The following is a 20,856-nucleotide window of genomic DNA, read 5'->3' as shown; positions in this document are numbered from 1 at the left end:
GCCCACCTCGTACAGTGAAAATGACAATCTTCCCGTTTTTGGGTCATAAGTGCGAGCAAAGCTGGCATTTATAAAAGACACCATGTTAAAGATTCTTACAGCAAATTAAACAAAAGCACCAGAAATATCCATCAGTTGGAATCTCACTGAGATGCTGTAGGTAAATACTAATTTATTCCATCCCAAGAGCCACAGATGGAGATGTAAGGATGCAAAAACGTTAATCCTGATAATTCTTTATGGCTAGGCTTCCCAGTTCGAGGTCTAAATTATGTTAGAGATACAGATCAAGAACAAAGTGAAGACTATTTTCGTGATTTGATGATCAATAACATAATTGTATTTGTCCAACCAGTCCCATTTTGTGTAGGTTCTTCAAACCACATGAATGCCATCTTTAATGATCTGTTTTTTATTCAGCAGATCAAATAGCTCCATGAGTTATTCATATCCCCCTTTTTCCACACATTCGTATTTTGCCCTTGATCCTTTATGTATTTACAATTTATTATATATTGGTTTATTCCCAATCTGCTGGGCACTGGGCTGAGGTACACCTGTTAGGATTCCAGTTTGTGTGGGTGGTTTTTTTGTGCTTTCCTCTCCACCACCAGGCGGTGCCCTATCCTTGTTGGGCCTCCCTGCACACCTGCGGCTCGTTGGGTCATTACCAGAGGAGTACTTGAGCAGCGGGCTGTCACCACCTTTTTGCCAGTATTGGGTACTCTAGCCGAACTGAGATTAGCAGAGTCTAATCTTAGCATTGTTCTCTGACTCTGAACTTGTTTTTTGTCTTTGTTCTTCGGCAGGAAGACTTTCTGTGTTACTGGATAAGCCTGCACCTTCTACCCCCGGTAGGATCTACTGAGTCTCACTGAGCAAGGGGAAAACCTCCACATGATCCCTTTAAGTCCACTCCTGGAAAACCAAGTGATAGTCCGCTCCTTTACTCCTCTAGGTCCAACGTATGTCTGCCTGTCCGCTCTCCAACGAGTTCCACCTTCTCTGGATTAAACCCCCACAAACTGGATCCAAGGATAAACCAAGAGCCCCCCAAAAGTGAGTGTCTCTCCAGCAAAATTCAAGCCTCAGTCTATTTTCCCACTGTCCCTGAACTGTGATCTCCCCTTGAGAGTTTCTGGTTCCGGTTCACCAGTCCACTGAGTTCCAGCATTGTTTCCCCACTGAGTTTCAATCTCCATCAGTGTTTGCTAACCTACAATAAACCTGTTAAACTTTTACTCTTGGTCTCTGAGTGGTTCTCTGCATATGACAACACCCCTTTTCACCTCCTGTAAAAGTTATGTTTTTCCCCAAATTCCTCGAAGGAAGAGTCTTTAATGCCTTTTTTTATGATCCTAGCTGTTGTGCAATTTTTACCAGCATATTATGAATATATTAAATAACTAAAGCTGGCAGTTTAATTAATTAATAGGTAATCCAAATCAAAGGTAAAACCAACCAAGGATTATTAGTTAAACAACGATAACTGCTTGAAATCTGCTTAGTCACAAAGATTAGACCAGCTCATAAAATGTAGTTGTAATTTAGACTATGGTTGTCAGCAAAAATGTTTTAATCATTAACCAAAGGAAGTTGTCTCCGTTTCTTCAGGTATAAACCACAAAGTGAGGGGATCTTGCGCTGAGTGATACATCTTTTACTTTCATAAATAATCACAGAAAACCATAGCTATCTGTATCTTTATTGTTTAATAATCCCAATTACATAATTATTTTATCTAATAACTATGCAAACACTACTCAGAGTCTCCAATGAATGCTGAAGTTTTATTACCCTTAATGTATTAATGCATTTTGGGGTATTCAACCTTTAAGATTAAGAGTTTCCTTCAGATAAAGACATACAATTGATCTAATCTATACATCAACCCAGCTGAAGCACCACAATAAACATCAGACAAAAAGGGAGAAAAAAAATGAAAAGTGGAAAGGAAGAAGCGATGTGCAATCCAAACTCAGAATTCAGTCCACTTGGTCCAACAGGCAATTCTCAGGAGATACTTGAATTAGTCAGATGCATCTACAAAACTGAACTTTGCAAGGTTTTAATCTGTTTGATATCTTACACTGCCTTCAGTAGACGTCTCCACTAAAGGTGCAAGTCATGGCTGGTGTCAACTCCGTGGCAGCAGCCCCTCACAACAGGTGGTTGGCCCGGATTCAGAGGGCCCCAGGAAGGTATGGTCGACCAAAGGTGAAAAACCCAGTGGTTTTTCTCGTCTTCTTCAGAGCACAAACACAGCATGTTCTCCTTCTGAAGAAGCTTTTTAAACCCGTTATATACATACATACTGATGTATTTATACCACAGTTGTTTGGTTCCTTTCTTTCGCCTCTCTGCCTGCTCAGATGTGTCACTCCCTTTCTCCTTGCTTGCTTACATTTTTCTTACTGTTTACCTTCTTATCTCTTAGTTACAGAAAGTTAGACAAAACAATTTTTTTTCAAGGATTCTCTAGCTGGACGACTGTTTTATGTTATTTTGATCACACTGTACAGAAGGACACATCAGCGCAAACTGCCCCTCTTCACCCCACATGTCATGATTGCAGCCCAGATAGCTGGCCTATTGCTCACTTCACTCACCTGCCAATCCCTCCCCTGTCACCAGTTATCATTCATCCTATCCACCTGCTCCTTCTGCTTTATATACGGCTCAGCCCAACTATCAGGTCCAGATTGTTGAGGATGTTTGTTTTAGTTTGAGATCATGGCCGATTTCCACAGTTCCTGTTCACGTTCTTGGAGGCCAGTGGTTAGAGAGCATTGTTAGTCTTGTCTTGGTGTTTCCTGATAGTGTTCTGGCTCAGGCCCACTGAACGCGCCCTACTCCTATTTTGGATTGGTGGGGGGAGGTAGTTTAAAGCTCTGTAGTCCTGAATCTTTCCTGTTTTAGTTCAGTGGATGGAGCCAGTTTAAAGTTCCATAGTTTTCCTGGTGTCGTGTCATGTTTCTGCCTCTCAACGGCTGACCCCATGTCTCCCTGAACTCTCTGCTGGACTCATTGAACTCTGATTCTACCTGAACACTCTGTGGATTCCTGAAGCCCTGGATCTATCTGTTCCCGCTCTGATCGGAACCCCTGAGTGGGTTACGGACTCCTGGATCTCAGTACCGTTCTGTTCTGGACTGTTTCCCTGACCTGGCTCAGACTCCCGCCTATTCACAGAGGCTGCTGCATTGGGGACACTCTGGGTGGCTCCCGCCTCATCTCGTTGGCAGTCCATGGGCTGGATCCTGTCTCACTCAAGAGGATGGACTGAACTGTTAGACCAGGTAAGTGACTCACACTGATAATCATCTTCCGTCAGATTGTCATGGTCACTTACCTGTGTTTCGCCCCTTAACCAGAGTGCCAATGTTGGGTCGAGCCCCCACCACTGCAGACCCACAGCTCCATGTCCTGTTCCATTATTTTTTTTTCTAATAAACATTTAGAGGCCTTCCACTGTCTGTCTTGCCTTGAATATTGGGTCCTACATCCTGGGCTCCATGACATCACAGTACTTGGCCAAGCTTCTACAGAAGCTGTCTTGGGAATTAAGATTGACTAAATGGAAGTCAATGTGCAAATAAATGCTAGTCATATAAATGATAAAACCCTGCCAATGCCGAGCCTATTGGTGTCTCAAAACACTGAGATAACTCGTTCAGTGGTTTTAAACATCAACTCATCAGAACAACAAATAACCAATGGAACTGAGAAACAAGTAATGACAATAACCAGACTAGCAGCCACCACTGGTAAACATTCGGAGAAAAGCAAAAGAACAAACAATCTAATCCAGATCTCAAAAGCTGTCTGACAAAAAGCCATTTGCTCCCAAAATAAAATATAAGGAAGGAACACCCTGAGGTCATTGAGAATAAGGAGATTCAGCTTATTCCAGCTTATCCAGCTTTCTCCCAATCAGCCTCATAACAAGCCAGCTGCTATGCCAAGAACATTAATTATAGATAATAATGCTGTGAATGATATTAAACGCTTTTGCAGCAAGAAAAACACAGAAATAGTGAATGTTGGCTGTCCCATGCTTTCAGAAATCTCAAAGAGGATCACAAAGATCACAGAATTAAATCCAACCTTGAAGAACTTTATCATTCACATCAGAGCACTGAATAATGTGGCTAAAAGGAAGTCAGAAATATGAAAAGATGATCTGCTTAACACTGCAGAACAGATCAGGCATCATAAAAAAAAAAATAATTTCTTCTTTTATGATGCTTAATTGGCGTATATCAATCTTTATAGTGTAACATATTAGAATAATTAAAGAAAAATTATGAAAAGGATTAAGCAACAGCTGGATTCCCACCTGCTGACAACTAGCTCCATCTATATTTAAAGAAAACATCAAAAATCATCTATATGGTTTTTCCCCCCTTTGTTCTGGATCCAGTCCTGTTATAACATGACTTGTAATTATTTGTAAAATGCTCAAAGGTTCAAAAACTGCTCATAAAAAGTTAAATCTTAAATAATGCTGTAGGAAGGAAACATAGCAAGCTGTGAGTCAACCCAAGCAGCAGGGTGTTCTTATATAATAACTGTATTTTAGATAAGACCAGATTACACAACAATGCTCTAGAGCATATGGAGATAGAATGAGAGGGTGCGATGGGGGAGTATGTTGGCATACCCTGAAGCTCTGTTCTGCATGATTCAGAGTTAAAGAAAAACAGACACTTTGTGGAATGAAGCCAGGCACTCATTAACTAAACTCCCTGGGTGGCTCTATAAATGGCATTCTTTTGAGATCCATTTAATGTTTATCAAACTGAACGGGTTTCTCACTCCGGCTGTCCTCTATGGACCAGTACAACAACACCTGTTCACCATAGCAACCTAAAGATGTCGTACACAGTGACTCGAACTCTGCTGCGTAAAGGAAGACTCCACCCAGGCTTCCCTGTGGGGGGTATAACTCATACATACCACTGAGGGAGCTGCTATGTCTAACACTATTTTGGTGCCTGTGTGGAGATTCAAACCACAGGCATTTCTGTTGGCAAACAGAAATGCTCAAGGATCTATAAACATAGGACTAACGTAAACTGAACCCTTGGTAAAACACATCCATGCATTGACAGAGACACAAACGGAAGGAGAAAAAAGTATAACAGTACCGGTAATCACAAATGCCTGCAATCTAGCTTTCTTTAGTCAACACATAATTAAATGTCACTTATAGACAGTAAAGAAGCTGTGTCAACCTTGTACTCAGTGACACCGATATCTGAATGTGTTTCAGGAAAAAGTGAGCTCTCCCTCTAAATTACCCGCTTTATTTCAGAGGGTCCGGTGTCAACATGGGACAAAGCTGTGATGAGTAACTCTATCTGGCCAGAGTTCATCAAAATAATAGGCTGATACACTGTAATCAGCAGGGGTATTGGCTCAGCTAAGGCTCTGAGCTCAAAAACACAGATGGAGGGCAGAGCCAGAAATGTAATGAACATATTTTCAAACACTGTTTCACAGTGGATTGAAATATGGGACAAATGTTACAACTGCAAGCTTGTATCCAGAAAGTATGGGGTTTTAAAGTTCTTTCTGCATTGAATTTCCATGTTCTTTTTGGGTATGTTTATGTTCTTTAAGTACTGTGGCTTCCTCACACGGACCAAAACAATATGTGGGCATGGTTGATTGCATTTGTGTCTCTGTGCTGCCTGGTGTTGGATTAGGAAACTGTTTATAGTGACCAGGCTTCTTAAAGCCCTGACTTAACAGCAGTCTGCTTGTCTCCATAAACTATTCAAGGGTTGTGTTATCCCTTTTGCCTGTGCACATTTTTCAACCTGACTTTTTTTCTTTGACTCAGTTTTCCATGTAGCCTATTTGTCCTTAAAGCATGTTGTTACTGTAACACAGGGAAAACGCTACAAAGGTTTGCTAGGGTTTGTCTAGATCCAGTTTTGCATCTGTTGACATAAGAAAAGGGACTCTGCCCAGAGTTTTCCTAGAAATTTTCAAGAAAGGATTTAATCAAGCTTTACTTTTTGCGGATGCTTTTTGATACCTTTCTTTCTAAAGTTACTGTACATAAATCGTTTATTTAGGATGTATTTTCACTGAATAATACAAATACTGTCATTTTTTGGTGTATTTGTCTGTTACTTCAGGTGCTTACAGTAAATAACACCTTTGTATTGCTATGATCTTGCATGCATGACATGATCTCCTATTAAAGCAGGCTGCTCTTCATCTCTTAAAGTTGTTAAAAAAGTTCACTGCAGGGTATTGACTCAAAGATGCCAAATACACCAGACATATTAAATATACAAATAGAATTTTTACACATGCAATTTAGATACAAGCATGACTTAATCTAACACAATGGTGAAGATTCCCTCACATCAGAATGCTGAATGCTTGAATGAGCTGACCAGGTATCCACCTGTATCTACTAATTATTGCAACTAAAACTCGTTCCATACTTGTGGGGACATATTTACATAAAACTCTGCCACTGACTCTGACATGTTTCACTTCAACCTCAGGTTCTGTAGCACAAGGCCAGTGGTGTCAAAAACATTGCAGACTACACATTATATACCCCTCTTCACTATACAAAAAAAAAGGCAAAAAGCTAAACTTTGCCTTCCGCAAAAAGTCTCCAGGTGTTTTGGGGCTTTGATGCATCTGTTAAAGGTTGCTGCCTGCATTTGCATTTTGTGATGACACTGGAGCATCGTGCCCCAACTCCGGCTGTCCTCTCTGGACCAGTATCACAACACCTGCTCACCATAGCAACCGGAAGATGTCATACACATTTTTAAACTAGTTCTCAAAGCACCATACCATTTTCACCTTATGCTTCAGATATTCTACAGTCAGCTGTGGAAAGTAACAAAGTACATTTACTTGATTACTGTACTTTAGAACTTTTTTGAGTATCATTACTTTACTTAAGTAATTTTTAAGGGGGTAATTATAACTTTCACTCCACTACATTCCAAAGTCAAATATTTTACTTGCTACTCCACTACATTTTTGGGAAGCTGCTAGTTACTTGTACCTTTTGGCTCAGCTTAGCTTGGTAATCCGACGTTACTGTTTTTCTTTCTTTAAATACAATTTTAACATGTGATTTAGCAGTCCCTAGCACTGAATGTGGACACCACCATTTTAGAGATTTTCATGAAATTACACATATATGAGAAACTCAGGCAGATATTTATTATTATAAATGTTATTAAGGCATTAGTATTGGTAATAGATTCAACATTAAACTTCTATTGTATAGTGAAATTGTGAGTAGAATCAACACACTCCTCTTTTCTTTTTGTTTTTTTTTTATAATTAATAATCAATATAGCTGTGGCATTTTTATGCTGAAGTTCTTTAACGCTGGTGAATGTTAGCAGAGCGGTTCTATGCATCAATACATACATCAGGAGGTTTCTGAAAGTTACAAGGTTATTTAAAATTACTATGAAAGCTACATAGAAATGCACTGAAATAAGAAAGTTTAACTTGTACTTTTGGATACTTAAGTATTGTCAAAAGTGAGTACTTCAGTACTTTACTTATTTTAACTTGAATAGATGTTTGACCAAGTAAATTTTACTTGCAGTTGTGTACAATTCTACTATGAGTATCAATACTTTTACTCTAGTACTACTGTTGAGTACTTCGTCTACCACTGGCTACAGAGTTCTGCCTATGCCTGAGGGTTTTTTGACTTAATTAAAGAGAGCCCCTGCAGGGCTTACTTTTAAAGAGAAGATCCTAAGATTAAAATGGCAGAGATAAATTTAAAGTTTAACTTCAACTGCAAACCATGTATGCAGAACAGCACAAACATCTGAGCTTGGTTTAAAAGTTATGCTAAATGTTGTATCATCTGTAATTATATAAACTCTACACAAACAATATATGCCTAAATGTATCCTTCACATAGTAAAAAAAACGATCGGCTGGAGCCCAGTGGGATCAGACACAGTAGTCGCCAGATTGGACTGCTGCTGCAGAGTCAGTCCACCTGCAGCTAAGCTTAAAGCTGTTTTACTTTTCAGGAAGAGTAAATGATGGGTTAACCTGTGTGTAAGGAGAGAGGACCCCTCACAGCATGGTTCCATATGATGCGTCAGCTGCTGAGAAGTTATGCTCTCGGGAACAAATAGGAACCAGGCACCATGATCTCAGAGTTCACTGGAGCAAGCCAGGAACAGCAGCAGGGAGAGTATGTTCCCTAATAAATTGCAATCACCCAAATAACATTTTTATTTTATAGCCTGCAAATGGAAATAGAGTGTACAGTCGTTGGGAGGGGCTAGCATAAGCAAACAAAAACAAGGCAACCTTTATCAGTTATAATCATAAATAAGCAACCTGTGGGCCGAGAATAAAAACTCAACTAAAGATGTTAACAAGCAAAAAAGAAATTGCTAACAATGTAAGTATCAGAAATTACTTCTCTCTCGTACCTTAATCAGCAGTGGAAAGGTTCGTTTTCTCTCCTTCAGGAGCTTTTCCAGTCTGTGTTTTGAGGCATTTCTGAGGAAAAAATAAACCAGAGTTTAATACGAAGAAGTTTGTGTCATGTTTCACATCATCATGCAAAGTTTTATATTTGACACAAATAACAAGAGTAACAGCAAAATGTGCTCTTTAAATGTTACTTTTTGAAAGGGAAAAAGTTATCCAAACCAACCGGTGTGCCATATGTGAAAACATGATAACTCCATTGTTAAATCATCACCTGTTGCTTACATAATGTGCAGAAATCAGCACATTATGTTATGGCATCATTAGAAGAAAATTAAGGAAAGATAAAAACAGAGATCCTTAAAGGCTCACAAAGCCAAGACTTTTGGATTCAAGAAAACTGCAGTACTGGCCATGTTCCACACCTAGATGAACATGTACCAGTGGAGAACTTTTGCAGAAGTGGGCAACCTATAAAAACGACTCTAGGAGGTCAAAGTAGAACCCTAAACAACATCAAAAGCTCAGCAGGCCTTACTGCCTCGGTTAAGGAAATGGCCAACATTGGAGAGCTAAAAAGCCAGAACCACTGCTGCTCCAAAACAATACAAAGACCAGTCTTACATTTACCCAATAAATCCTGATCATGGAAGTTTAGGAAAAATGTTCTTGGTCTAACACGACAACAGTAGACCTTTCTGAAGATGTGAGTTCTTGTCTAAAACATACCGCATTACAGAAAATCAACGTAACGTCATATCTAGAGTCATACAGTCCTGGGCAGCTTTGCTGCTTCAGGACCTGGATAATCTATTCTATTAAATGGAACCAGGAATTCTACTCTGTCGTAGGTAATCCTGAAGAAGAATGTCCAACAATCATTTTGTGATTTCAAGCCTGAGCACCCTTAGATTCCAGGTGGTAAGTAGCCCCCCTCAGTCCACTTAAATGTAACTTTTTTTATGGCCATGTAAAAAACTGGACTTTACATCTAATGGATGTTAATTAGGATAATCTTAAACCGACTGTTCTTTCTGGACTGCTATACTGCAACTACATGAAACAATTCAGAACAGGTCTAAATTCCTCCACAGTGCTATAAAAAGACTCATTACCATTCAACTCAAACAGCTCATTGAGGCCAATGGAGAACAATAAAAACATTAAAAACTTTTTTTTTTTGTCTGGTTTTTGTAGCCTGAAATCAAACCTGTGTCTTAATAAAAACATCAATTTGTCTCAAATCTAGAAGAAGACATATGTGAGAAGTCAAATATCTGTTTGCAGAAAATACACCATTACCAAACAAGTGCTCCAGTGATTCAAACACTAAACAAATAAGATAAATTTTCAACAGGCTTTTGCAGAGTGACACCTTCTGGTCACTTAAATATTGTGGTATTAAGATGTTTCACTTTGCCTGTTTCTACAAAGCTGTCTTGTTAGAGGTTTTTATAAGTTATCCATATGGTAATATTGGCCAAACAGCTCCTAATAATTGATGGAATAACAGATATTTTTCTGTTATATTGATTTATTTGCATAATATTGTAGTAAAAACTGACACTGACCTTTTCTCTATTAACCTGCGCGGTGTGGTCATGATGAGGTTTCTGTCCCACAGCAGAAGCAGCAGGAACTTTTCAAAAAGCAGAACCAGCACACTGCGAGGAGCTGGACCCAAACACAACAGCAAAGTGAGCAGGCAACCCTGCTCTCTCACTGATTCACCTTTATTGTTCTGACGTTGCTTTCAGCAGGTACTGAGGTGCAGGCAGCTGTAGCAAAGAAAGAGAAAGACCCCCCCTGGGCTCTAAGCTTTCCACAACCTGCTGCAGGGATCAGGGAGGTCGCTTCATGTGTGAAGAAGTTTTTCAGGTTTTACTATTTAGGGAAGTAAAATCTACAGTTATATAAAAAAGTAAAGGAGGTGGAAATGTAAACAACCACTACTGTATGTTGCGTAAAAAAACACATGCTCAGTTGCTATACATTATCAGTTATATCTGAACATTTCTTAGAGTCAGCATTTTCATAAATTATTAATTTTTATTACTTTTTCTCACATTACTTGTACACAATAATAGTTTTTAATCAGCGGTTAGAAAAAAAAAAAAAAAAAAAAAACAGGACAGACCTAGGAAAATAATCACAATAACAAGAAACTTTGGACTTTAATTAATTGAAAAAAAAAAAAGTATATTGCTGGAATTTTCAGTGATAAATAATTTAAGCGTATAAAATAAGACAAGAGAACCTGCTCTTAACCTGTTCTTGGCTAAAAAGTTAAAACTGTAGCAAATTTGAACATAATAACCACCATTTTAATATGGGGTCAATGGGCCACATATAGTTTTAGTTGTATTAACCCAGATAAATGGGAAGCATTTCATCTAAAAATCAGAAAAATAGTGACATGTAATTAAAAATGAAGCAGATTTTTCTTATTATAGAGTAAACCTTAACAATTGCATTGTCTGCTAGGGGGAGAATTTGAGTTTTTATTTTTATTCATTAAAATAAAGCATCACATTTTTTGCTCCCCCTCATATTATTATTATTTTTTAAATCTGTACATGTGACACCAACAGCTACAGCTGAGAATTTGAGCATTGTTTTCTAAATATGCTCAACAAAAGGGATACAGACATTCTGCGGGTTTCCTTTTTGAGATACTAAGATGTTTACATTTTTATTTGTTTTTGGTGAAAATCTTTTATTAAATCTAAAGCCATAATATATAGAGATGGATATAGGTTTAAAAAGTATCAGGTGAGTTATGGATTAATAAAAGAAAAAAAAATTGTTAACATTTAAAGAGTGGGTTTAAATAAATTATACAACAACAAGTTACATCAGTGTGTGAGAGTGTGTGTGTGAATGGGTGAATGAATGTAGTGTAAAGCGCATTGGTCAAGTCTCCTAACTTGAATAAGGGCGCTATATAAGTACATGCCATTTACCATTTATTTTCTTTTAGGGACAACAAGAAGACAAAATGAATCACAGGGTTTATTTCAGTAAATAAAGGAAGCAATGCAGCACCAGTCAAAGAACAACATTCACCATCGATTTGTTTTCAGCTTATTCTTCAGTTTGGCAGCAATAAAGCAAAGCACCATCCGAGCAAAGAAAAGAAACACACAAAGCTTAAAGCAAAAACATTTCAGATTGTGGTTTTTTTATTCTCTCTTCATGAAATCTAAAACCCACTCTCCTCTTTTACCATTTCTGAGCAGAAACATTGTCAGCAGTTTTAATTACTTAACGGATAATATTACCGGTAGGTTTTATTTTCTCAACAGAAACTTCTAAACAATTATTGACATTTAATGGAGACTTGGAGCATAAAACTATGATTTTAGTGTTTTTTTAAAAGACTAATAAGCCATGGCTTTCACTTTTAGAAGAAATCTAAAAATATATGCATCTTTTCATAGATTAATTTTATAATTGATACGTTATCATTTTATTGCACCCCATTTGCTTTTCACAATAATCTCTAGAGTATATCTAACAATATTCTATGTCTGGCATAAATCTACGGCTGCTCTACAACCTTTAAAACTCTCATTCACAACATTCATATGGTATCTATTCAGCTAATTACACTCAGTAGATTAACTATGATATCACTTTGGGCCCGAACCCTGTGGCTGGTTTTCCTCCCTCTTTGCCCATTAAACATTGCAGATTTATGAAGAAGTCTTCTTTGAGAATCAGTAAGGGTCTAACATGGTTATTATTTTCTCTTTGTGAAATGATAAATTAGTTACTGAGGGGAACATGCTTGCAAAAAACAAACAAACAAAAGCTTTGGTCTAAAGGAATTTCTGATGAAACACCTTAAGCATGTATTTGGTTGGATAACAGGAGAAAACATTACAACACCACTTTAGAAAGAGGAGGTAGCAGTAGTAAAAACAAATCTGTCTCTGCTCATGTGTGAGGAGATCAAACTGGACCAGGCGAACATATGAGATTGTTTGTAAGTCAATCTGAACAGGAAAGTTATTAAAAATGCCCTATTTTAACAGAACACTCAGGAGAAAATTTTCTAAAAAACCGATTTAAATCTTTTTATCAGGACCAAGATTAAAAGGAAGTTCCATATTCACTTTTTCCCATCAAAAAACAAAACTTTATTCCATCTTAAATGTTTGATGCAGCATTTGTATTGAAAGAAAATAATGCTATGTTGAAGGATGTTTTGCTTTTAAAGCTCTTCTCTCATAGAAACCTGGATTGAGGATCTGCCTTTGTGGGAAAGGACATCCTGTTGGATCTTCCAGTCCAACAAAGTTAAAGTACTTTTAGGTCTTATACCTGGTTTGTTAGAAGCTTTTTAGACATTTTAAAAGGTTATGTCACTGCTTCATCAGAGACTTGTCTGTGGTACTCAACAGTCCTGATTCATTCAAAGACAAAAGCCTTTTTCTTTTGCCATAGCAGGTGAATACCTGACAGAAAATATAAAAACTAGATTCATGTGGAGATTTTTTTATTCCTTTTTAAAGTTGAAGTTAAACTTTTAATCTTAACTTTGTGTTTAAATGCAGTTTTCAACACATTTTCTCCTCCTGTTTCCTGTTTCTTCTTTTTGCATTTTGAAGCTCTGTCAGATGTGGTCATGATAAACCAGCTCAAAAGACAAATAACTTTATTTTTTATCTAAAACTTTGATCAAACTTTATTATGATGACAGAAAGCAGATCAAATCAAACATCATCTTCTCATCCCAGGTGCTTGTGGTGATGTTTTTCATAGCCCACTGCATTGTTGGAGCTTGATCCTGTCAGAAAATAACATTGTTCTTTTGCTTGGTTTTGTTATTTGGTTTGATTTTGTCATAAAGTTGTCATACCAAAGTACTCCTTGTAGTCTTTGAAGTATTTTGGCCTCAGGCCTCGTCCATCTGTAGGAAAACAGTTGAAAAACAAAACATTAAATGTTTTCCTATTATGACTTTTTATGAACTAATATTAGATACATTACAGTTCTCTTCATATCAGCTACCACTGATCAGCTTATCATATTATCGCCTTTTTTATGGGAGTTTACCAACTTTCTTCAGTTTGTATATTTTTTGCCGCATTTAGAAAGAGAAACCTGCGATGACAAAATGGGAGCTGCTGGTGAAAATAGACACCCTGCTCCTCCTGGAGGAACTCCACATGCTTCTATGTTAGATCATGCATGTAGAAGTATGAATAATACAAATCTGTAAGAATTTATAAAACTAAATATGTAGGAAAAAAATGGTTGTACTGGTTACATGGATTAATTGTGATGTGTGTTGCATATCTATATGTTAGGTGGCTTTTTTGCATACTTTTAAGATGAAATGTCATTTAGAGTTATCATAAAAGATGAACACCTGTTGACTTCAGTAACCAATCAGAACTAAATAGTCAATAGTATATATTAAATAAATATATACATAAATAAATAAATAGACAGATATACCAGAGCTGACTCGTTGCTTGATGCACTGGCCCCGGTTTGGGATGCCGGCAGCAGGGTTTCCTGGGTTGATGATGTGGCAATCATAGCCTGTAGGACAGTGAAGAGGTTCGTCTCCATCCTCTGTTGTGCTGCAGGCTTCAGCTGATGGACAGATTTACAGAACCAGTTTATGTGTTATGTGTATACTTTTACTTGTACTGCAGTTTTTTCTACATTAACCACTGGAAAATGCCAGCAAGCAAATAGCTAATTTAGGTCTGGTCTATAAATATGCAAGTCAGGAGACATGACCGAAGCGGTTACAGGCCACATACCTTTTTTTTTTTTTTTTACCATTTTCAAGGGCTTAACATGAGCGTATCAGCCGATATCTGAGATCCGATTCAACTGTTAAATAGATTAACCATATGTCTTGCCTTGTGAGTGAAGGCTTTAGTCTTGACATAAACATTGTTTAAAAAGTAACAAATTACAGATATAATTTAATTTATATTATTTATTAATAAATAATAATCAAAAAGAAAGACAGAACAGTTCCATGTAAAATGTGCTGGGTTGAATCTCTAATATCCAATCCAGCTCAGTAGCAGATATTGGGAGTTGATATCTGTGTACCGGATTGGTGCATCTCTACTTAGCAGCAGTATTCAGGTAGGCTTCAAAATGTGTCCAAACCCATAAAAAAATGCAGAAAGAAACAAAATTCTTCTGTTCAGCCATGGTTGTCTTAATGTTTAGTTGCATTAGTTGTGTTTCTCCAAATCTTACTGAACAGCTGTGTTTACCCACCTTGAAGAACCTCCTCTGGACCATCCAGGAGCCAGCCATTTCCTCCTAACCATCGAGGTTTGGGCTGAATCAGCCAGTCCAGCACTGCTCGAAATCAACAAAACATTAGCCCTTCTAATGTAAGTCATAAAAGTGTGAACTCAAGGTTTTGACAGAGAACAGCTGACCTGGTGGAGGCTGAACAGACTCCAGGCAGGCGTAGATGCAGCCGTTGTAGCAGCATCGTTTATGGCGCTCACACTCTGAGTCAGAGCGGCAGCCTGGAACATCACAGGCTCTCTCTGGCAGCATCTGCGGTGGAGGTGGACACCGGTCGTTCTTCTGGTGCTGTGCGGCTTCTGGGTGGTTGAGGGAGTCATAGTCCTGAAACACAGACATGTGTTTGGACAAATGTTGGACTAAGAAGTTGATTTTGACTCTTAAACGTTTTACCGGTATTTGAATTCAAAAACAATTTTCTTTGATTGAAAACATTTATCATTTTATTGAAGTGATTTTTTTTTATTGATTTTGTTGTTTGTTTGTTTGAAGCAACTTATTGTTTGATTGAATGATAAAGACACAAACGTCCTACCCATTATAGGATCCAATCAAAAAACAATGTTACTTAAATAACAAAATTGCTTTAAACAAAACAATTTGACTTCTACTAAAGAAAACATTTTCAATCAAAGAAAAGCAATGCTCAAATGTATTTATTTGAGTGTCAACTATATTTTTGCATTCAAATAATTTTTTTCTTTGATTTAAACTTTTTTTTTTCATTTGAAGTGAAGGGTTTTTTAATTGAAAATATATTTTTCTACTGAAGCAACCATTTTTTTTTTTTTTTTGTGAAAGCTTCCAGGATGAGAAGTGAAACGTCTTTAAACTTAAATAACAAAGTCCACAGTTTTTTTTTTTTTTTTTTTTTTTTTTTTGAATAATATAGAACCAAATCTGCCTTCATATTGTTGTTGTTCAGGAAGACTTTAATTAAATCCTCTTTTAACCTATAGAGGGCAGCAAAAGGCCATAACACAAAACATTGAGGAAGCTGTTTTCTACCTTAATAGGACTGTCAACCTGGATAAGAAAAATTTGCACATATATGCGTGCCTGGTAACTGATGGCAAAATCTGAACCAAAGAAAACTCAGTTTAGAATAGTTTGCATTTTTTGTCTTATTTGGAAGACATTCTGAATGTTTACAAGGCATAAACCTTTATTACAACTTTCTCATCATTAAACCAGAGACAGGACAGACTCTAGCAGGGAACACTAATCAAAAGAAAACACTTTTTACTTCAGCAGCAGATGATTATTCCATCAGGAAAAGAAGCAGAGCGAGTGAGGACGAAGTTTGATCTCAAAGCAGATCTTTCCATTAATGTAAAAGCACTTTATGAAAAAAAGCATGAGAGAAAAGTGCAGTCAAGGGCAAATTAATTATTGGGTTTTACTTACAAAGTCCATGCGTGTAAACCAGAACAATAAATAGCCAATTGTACTGTAGCGCAAAACATGATAATCTGAATTAGGGTTATTCCAGAACCATCCTGGTGATAAAATTATACACAGAAACTATTGCAGCATAAAAAAGGGCCATGTGTTTCTGCCTATAGGTCTCCAGTTTACATTGCAACTATATGATTTAAGGTAAAGGAAATGAAGACAGAAGAAAATGAGAGACAGATACTAAATTTGTATTCAGCCTCGTCTTTCTACAAGCTTCTAAAACAAAATCCCCCCTTTGAACCAGAGCTCTGTTTAATCCATTATCTGAACATAAAGAAAAGATGGAACAACTGCACACCTACCAAGATGTGGTCATCCACCTTAACTGAAAAGTAGAAAAAAGTATGAACAGACATTTATTAGTCTTATCCAATAAATGTTTTTTTGTTTTTTTTTATTGAAAAGAAGCATCAAGGAAGCCATAGCTGACTGAAAACCACAATAGGTCCTGTGTGCAGTTTGTCAAAAGTCACATGATGGGGCAGTGGAACCCAACCCTAGTCCCCTGGGCCAAATGTCCCACAGGCAGAGATGGGAAGTAACGAAGTACAAATACTTCGTTACTGTACTCAAGTAGATTTTTCTGATATTTTTACTTTACTTTACTACTTATTTTTATGGCGACTTTCTACTTCTACTCCTTACATTTTTACACAAATATCTGTACTTTCTACTCCTTACATTTTAAAAAATTGGCCCGTTACTTTAGTTTTGAATCATTTCAATGGAGTTACCATTATTATTTTTAACGTCATCAATACCAAATTCAATCTAATTGGATGGGAATCTACGTTGCATTTGACGCACCACTACAAGATGAATCGACAGATTAGGCGGTATTCATTCGCGGCAAATCATTGCAGCTTGGTGGCGGTGGCGTTAGCAAAGTAGTATAGACGACGAGATGATTGAAAATGAACACAACGGAGATCTAGTCCTATTGGCAGACATCCATTTAACATGTAGGTAACGGCATGAAAAAAGTGGTTTCTACTTTTACTTTTATACTTTAAGTAAATTTACAAGCCTGTACTTTGTTACTTTTACTTGAGTAAAGAAGTTTAATCAGTACTTTCACTTTTACCAGAGTATTTTTTAACACAAGTATCTGTACTTTTACTCAAGTACAGAAAGTGAGTACTTTTGCCATCTCTGCCCACAGGCTTAAGTGCACTGAGACAATTTTTTTTTAGCATGCATGCTAAATAAAATGCAATGAGGGAAGCTGACTTACATAACCCTAAATGATTTGATGTAAAGCACCCTACATTAGTGGCAGCATGATGCTGTGGGGTTGATTATCTTTAACAGGAACAAGAAAAATGGCCAAAGGTGATGGGTTGATGAATAGAGTTAATACTGCAACCAGAACGAAAGAAAGCTCAAGTTAATAAAAAAGCAGGATGATGTTTATGAGTGGCCTAGTCAAAGTCCTGACATACATTTACTTGAGAGTCAATAGCAGTAACTGAAAACAGATGCACAAATATGCTCTCACTCCAATCTAATTTAGCCACTGCTTTTTTACAAACAAAACATGGACAGAAAACATAGGCTGTGGATGTTAGAGGGATAAATGTTATTTCAGTCAAAGCTTCTTCTATTTAGATGCTTGGGGCTAAATAAAAATAAACACCATGGTTTTCAGACTTTAAGTCTCAAAACATCCAAAAACCTTGTAGGATCTTCCACCCACCTTATAGTTATGCATCCCTTTGCATTTGTCTATTGCAAAACCCTCTAATAAACTTTGAATTTTGTGGTTCTCCTTGAGAAATTTTTATTTTTTATTTTCTTATGACGCCATCAAGTTAATGAGCCTTATTAGAGTAATTTGCCTCCTGAAGCAGTACTTGTTTTCAGTCATGTGGATGAATTTCTCTCACACTAAGAATGCAGAAACTCTCTCCAAACCAAGGAGAGAAAATGCTTTTAATGCAGGATTTGTAATCATGTAATTGTTCTGTGGGCTTGACAGTATCATGAAAATGTGCCATTTATTTGGCAAATTGACTATTATCCTTAAGTAACGGCAAACAGAAATGAAAAAGCTTGGTTCTGGTGGTGGTATCACAAACTATTAAACACACTTTAATGCAGTCAGACAGCTGCAAACTTATTGGGTGGACTGTTTCTAGGAGGTTCAGGGTCCTCTACGGAACAGCGGGACAAACAATGTGTGGCTCAGTTACAGCTTGTAAAACTTTCTCCCAGAGCCTCAAATTACTGGAAACTGTTAACGTTGTGCAAAGCGGGTGAGCAAGTTTCTTTAAAAGGCATCAAGCCGCAAGAATTTATACCCACAGACTTAAACAGTGACTATCAGACACAGACTGACTCGACATGTTTGGCCAGCAGAGCTTTTTACATCATACTGTAAAGCAGACAGCCATTCCAGTGTTAAACTTTCTAGGGATGCAATGATAAATCTGTCTTGGGTTTTTGTAACTAGAATGAGAAGTGTTTTTAAATCCAGCCATAAATGTACCGGTAGCTTAAAAAGCTTTTTGAATGTATAAAGAGAGGGATACTCTTTTATAGTACTATCAATCTTATTCCAGATCTCCGGGCATCTACACACTACACTGAAGCTATTTAACTTCAAATGATGAGTTCTCCCTCTTAATAAAGTTTCCATCTTGCGCTATGTCCATGAGAAGGAGCGATCAGTGGACATTTACTTTATATACCATGTTATACATAACACAATCATTGTGAAATCTGTTGCACCTAGTGATCTTCAGAAGCATGAACCCATAAAAAGAGGATCTTAGGGAGTGTTAAAGTGCCCATGATATAACACGTAGAGAGAGATTTTGTTATATAATATTTTAAACAGTTTCGTTTAATAAAATCTTCATGTCTTTGTTTTATTTGGTCTGTGTTAATTTTTATCGAATAAATTTGATCAATTTAGTAAAAATAATTATTATTCATTATTAAATTGATCTTGGAGGGAATAATACTTACTCTAATCCTTGAGAACATTTAATTAAGTGAATGATAAACAATTCCTAATTCTAATCCTTTACACATCTTTATATTAGTCAATGACCTATCCCCATAGAAAGTTAAAATATTATTGTTTTAAACATTAATTTGTTGTACCAAATACATTTATTCAGCAATTATCTTTGTTAGAGTAATATTATCATGCTACTCTGTGTTTGTTGTTTAGTTAACATATTAAAAGAACAGCTATCAATTTCTTAATATCTGATAAATGGCCTGGAAACAACAAACTTAATAGCCTAACAATGAAGCAGGAAAACTACCAAAGTCTGAAACTTCTGTTTCAGAAGATTTATGAATGAGTTCTTTAAAGTCAGCTATGATTGCATAATAACTTAATAACTCTAACCCTCTGCTTGTCTTACATCCTATCTATTCTCTGCTTTTCCTTCAAGTCCTTCCTGAAATTAGGTCAAGTGTTCCCTTCCTGTTTATGTGAGTTTGTGCTACAACATGGCATCAAGTGTCCATCTGATCCTAGAGCTCTGAAAATGTGAGCCTCGTTTAACTAACTCTACCCATCCTTCAACCGGACTTCAGTGTAGAGATTTATATCATATTGCTCCCTATGCTTTCACGCTACTGGGTGCCAGATGGGCCGCCATGCTCTAATCCTGAGCTTTATCACACTATCCGGCTCCCATCTCTCTGATGTTCCAATGTTTACTCAGCCTCTGTTCTGCTGGGCTGCCCTCACATTGTGCCCCAGCCAGCAGGAACATGTGTGATGTTCATTTTTTTTTTTCTCTCTGTCTGTAACACTATATCCCACATAGTCTGTAGCTTCTCTCTGTTGCTCCTTTTATTCATTTATATTGTTACCACAGGAAAGTATTAGTATAGTGTGTTTGATGTAACATCTGATCTCTGCCGCCCTTTTTTTTCTGGTTACTCCGCTGATATCTATTTATGTTGCATTTGAAGGGACCGGTCCAGACTGGGTCCAGACCAGGATGTTGGTGATTCAAAGAGGAGATCTAAGTGGATCAAAGAAGTCTGCTTCCTTTGAGGAGGAGTTCAGACAGGAGACAGGCATCCTGCTGCATTCATTCATTCATTCATTCATTCATTCATTCATTCATTCATTCATTCATTCATTCATTCATTCATTCATTCTCAATATGTTCTACACTAAAGACAAATAAAAACCAGGTCAAGTTATTTTCCAAGCATAACATGTTTGTCCATTTTTTTTCAACCATTTATCTGAGATATAAGTAACAAGTTAGAAAAAATACCAAGACATCGAAGGTTTTGCTTTTGGAGCAGAGAAACAGTGGGTCAGGTGGTACGAGTTCATCTTCTGGTTTTAGCCCCCACTCACTCATGGAGGCTGACCACAACTACACCCATAGTAATAGAGTCCCAAGGCCCTGAATTTGAGCTTTGCTAATTGTTCAGAACCAATGACTGTTTGTTTTTCTTTCCAAATTTTCCTTAAGGAAATTTGCTTTCTTTTGGGACAGCCAATTTAATTGCTGTTTAGACACAACTGTTTAAAATGCTTCAGTGTCCTTTGATGTCTTTCATCTTGTACTTTAAAAAGTTTCGGCAGATTTCCTGAATGTCTGTTAAGAAAATCCTCTTTGGATGATGAACAATCACATTTATATATATATATATATATATATATAT

General features: G+C 37.1%; 1 protein-coding gene across 1 annotated transcript in view; it reads right to left on the bottom strand.

The window, feature by feature from the left end:
- Positions 1 to 11,456: 11,456 nt before the first annotated feature.
- wfdc1 (WAP four-disulfide core domain 1) overlaps positions 11,457 to 20,856 on the bottom strand; it is a 13,101-nt gene continuing 3,701 nt past the window's right edge. Inside the window, exons 2-6 of the mRNA XM_015374100.1 lie at positions 14,880 to 15,075; positions 14,713 to 14,796; positions 13,924 to 14,064; positions 13,322 to 13,372; positions 11,457 to 13,249 (exon numbers count right to left, since the gene is read on the bottom strand). Coding sequence (XP_015229586.1) covers positions 13,191 to 13,249; positions 13,322 to 13,372; positions 13,924 to 14,064; positions 14,713 to 14,796; positions 14,880 to 15,075 — 531 coding nt within the window. The 3' untranslated portion in view covers positions 11,457 to 13,190. The remainder of the gene's footprint in view (positions 13,250 to 13,321; positions 13,373 to 13,923; positions 14,065 to 14,712; positions 14,797 to 14,879; positions 15,076 to 20,856) is intronic.

This window comes from Cyprinodon variegatus, unplaced genomic scaffold, assembly GCF_000732505.1.
Source record: "Cyprinodon variegatus isolate N-32 unplaced genomic scaffold, C_variegatus-1.0 Scaffold97, whole genome shotgun sequence".
In the NCBI taxonomy this organism is placed as follows: Eukaryota; Metazoa; Chordata; class Actinopteri; order Cyprinodontiformes; family Cyprinodontidae; genus Cyprinodon; species Cyprinodon variegatus.
The sequence above is the reverse complement of the archived record's forward strand: the minus strand, read 5'-3'. Positions and strand labels throughout refer to the sequence as shown.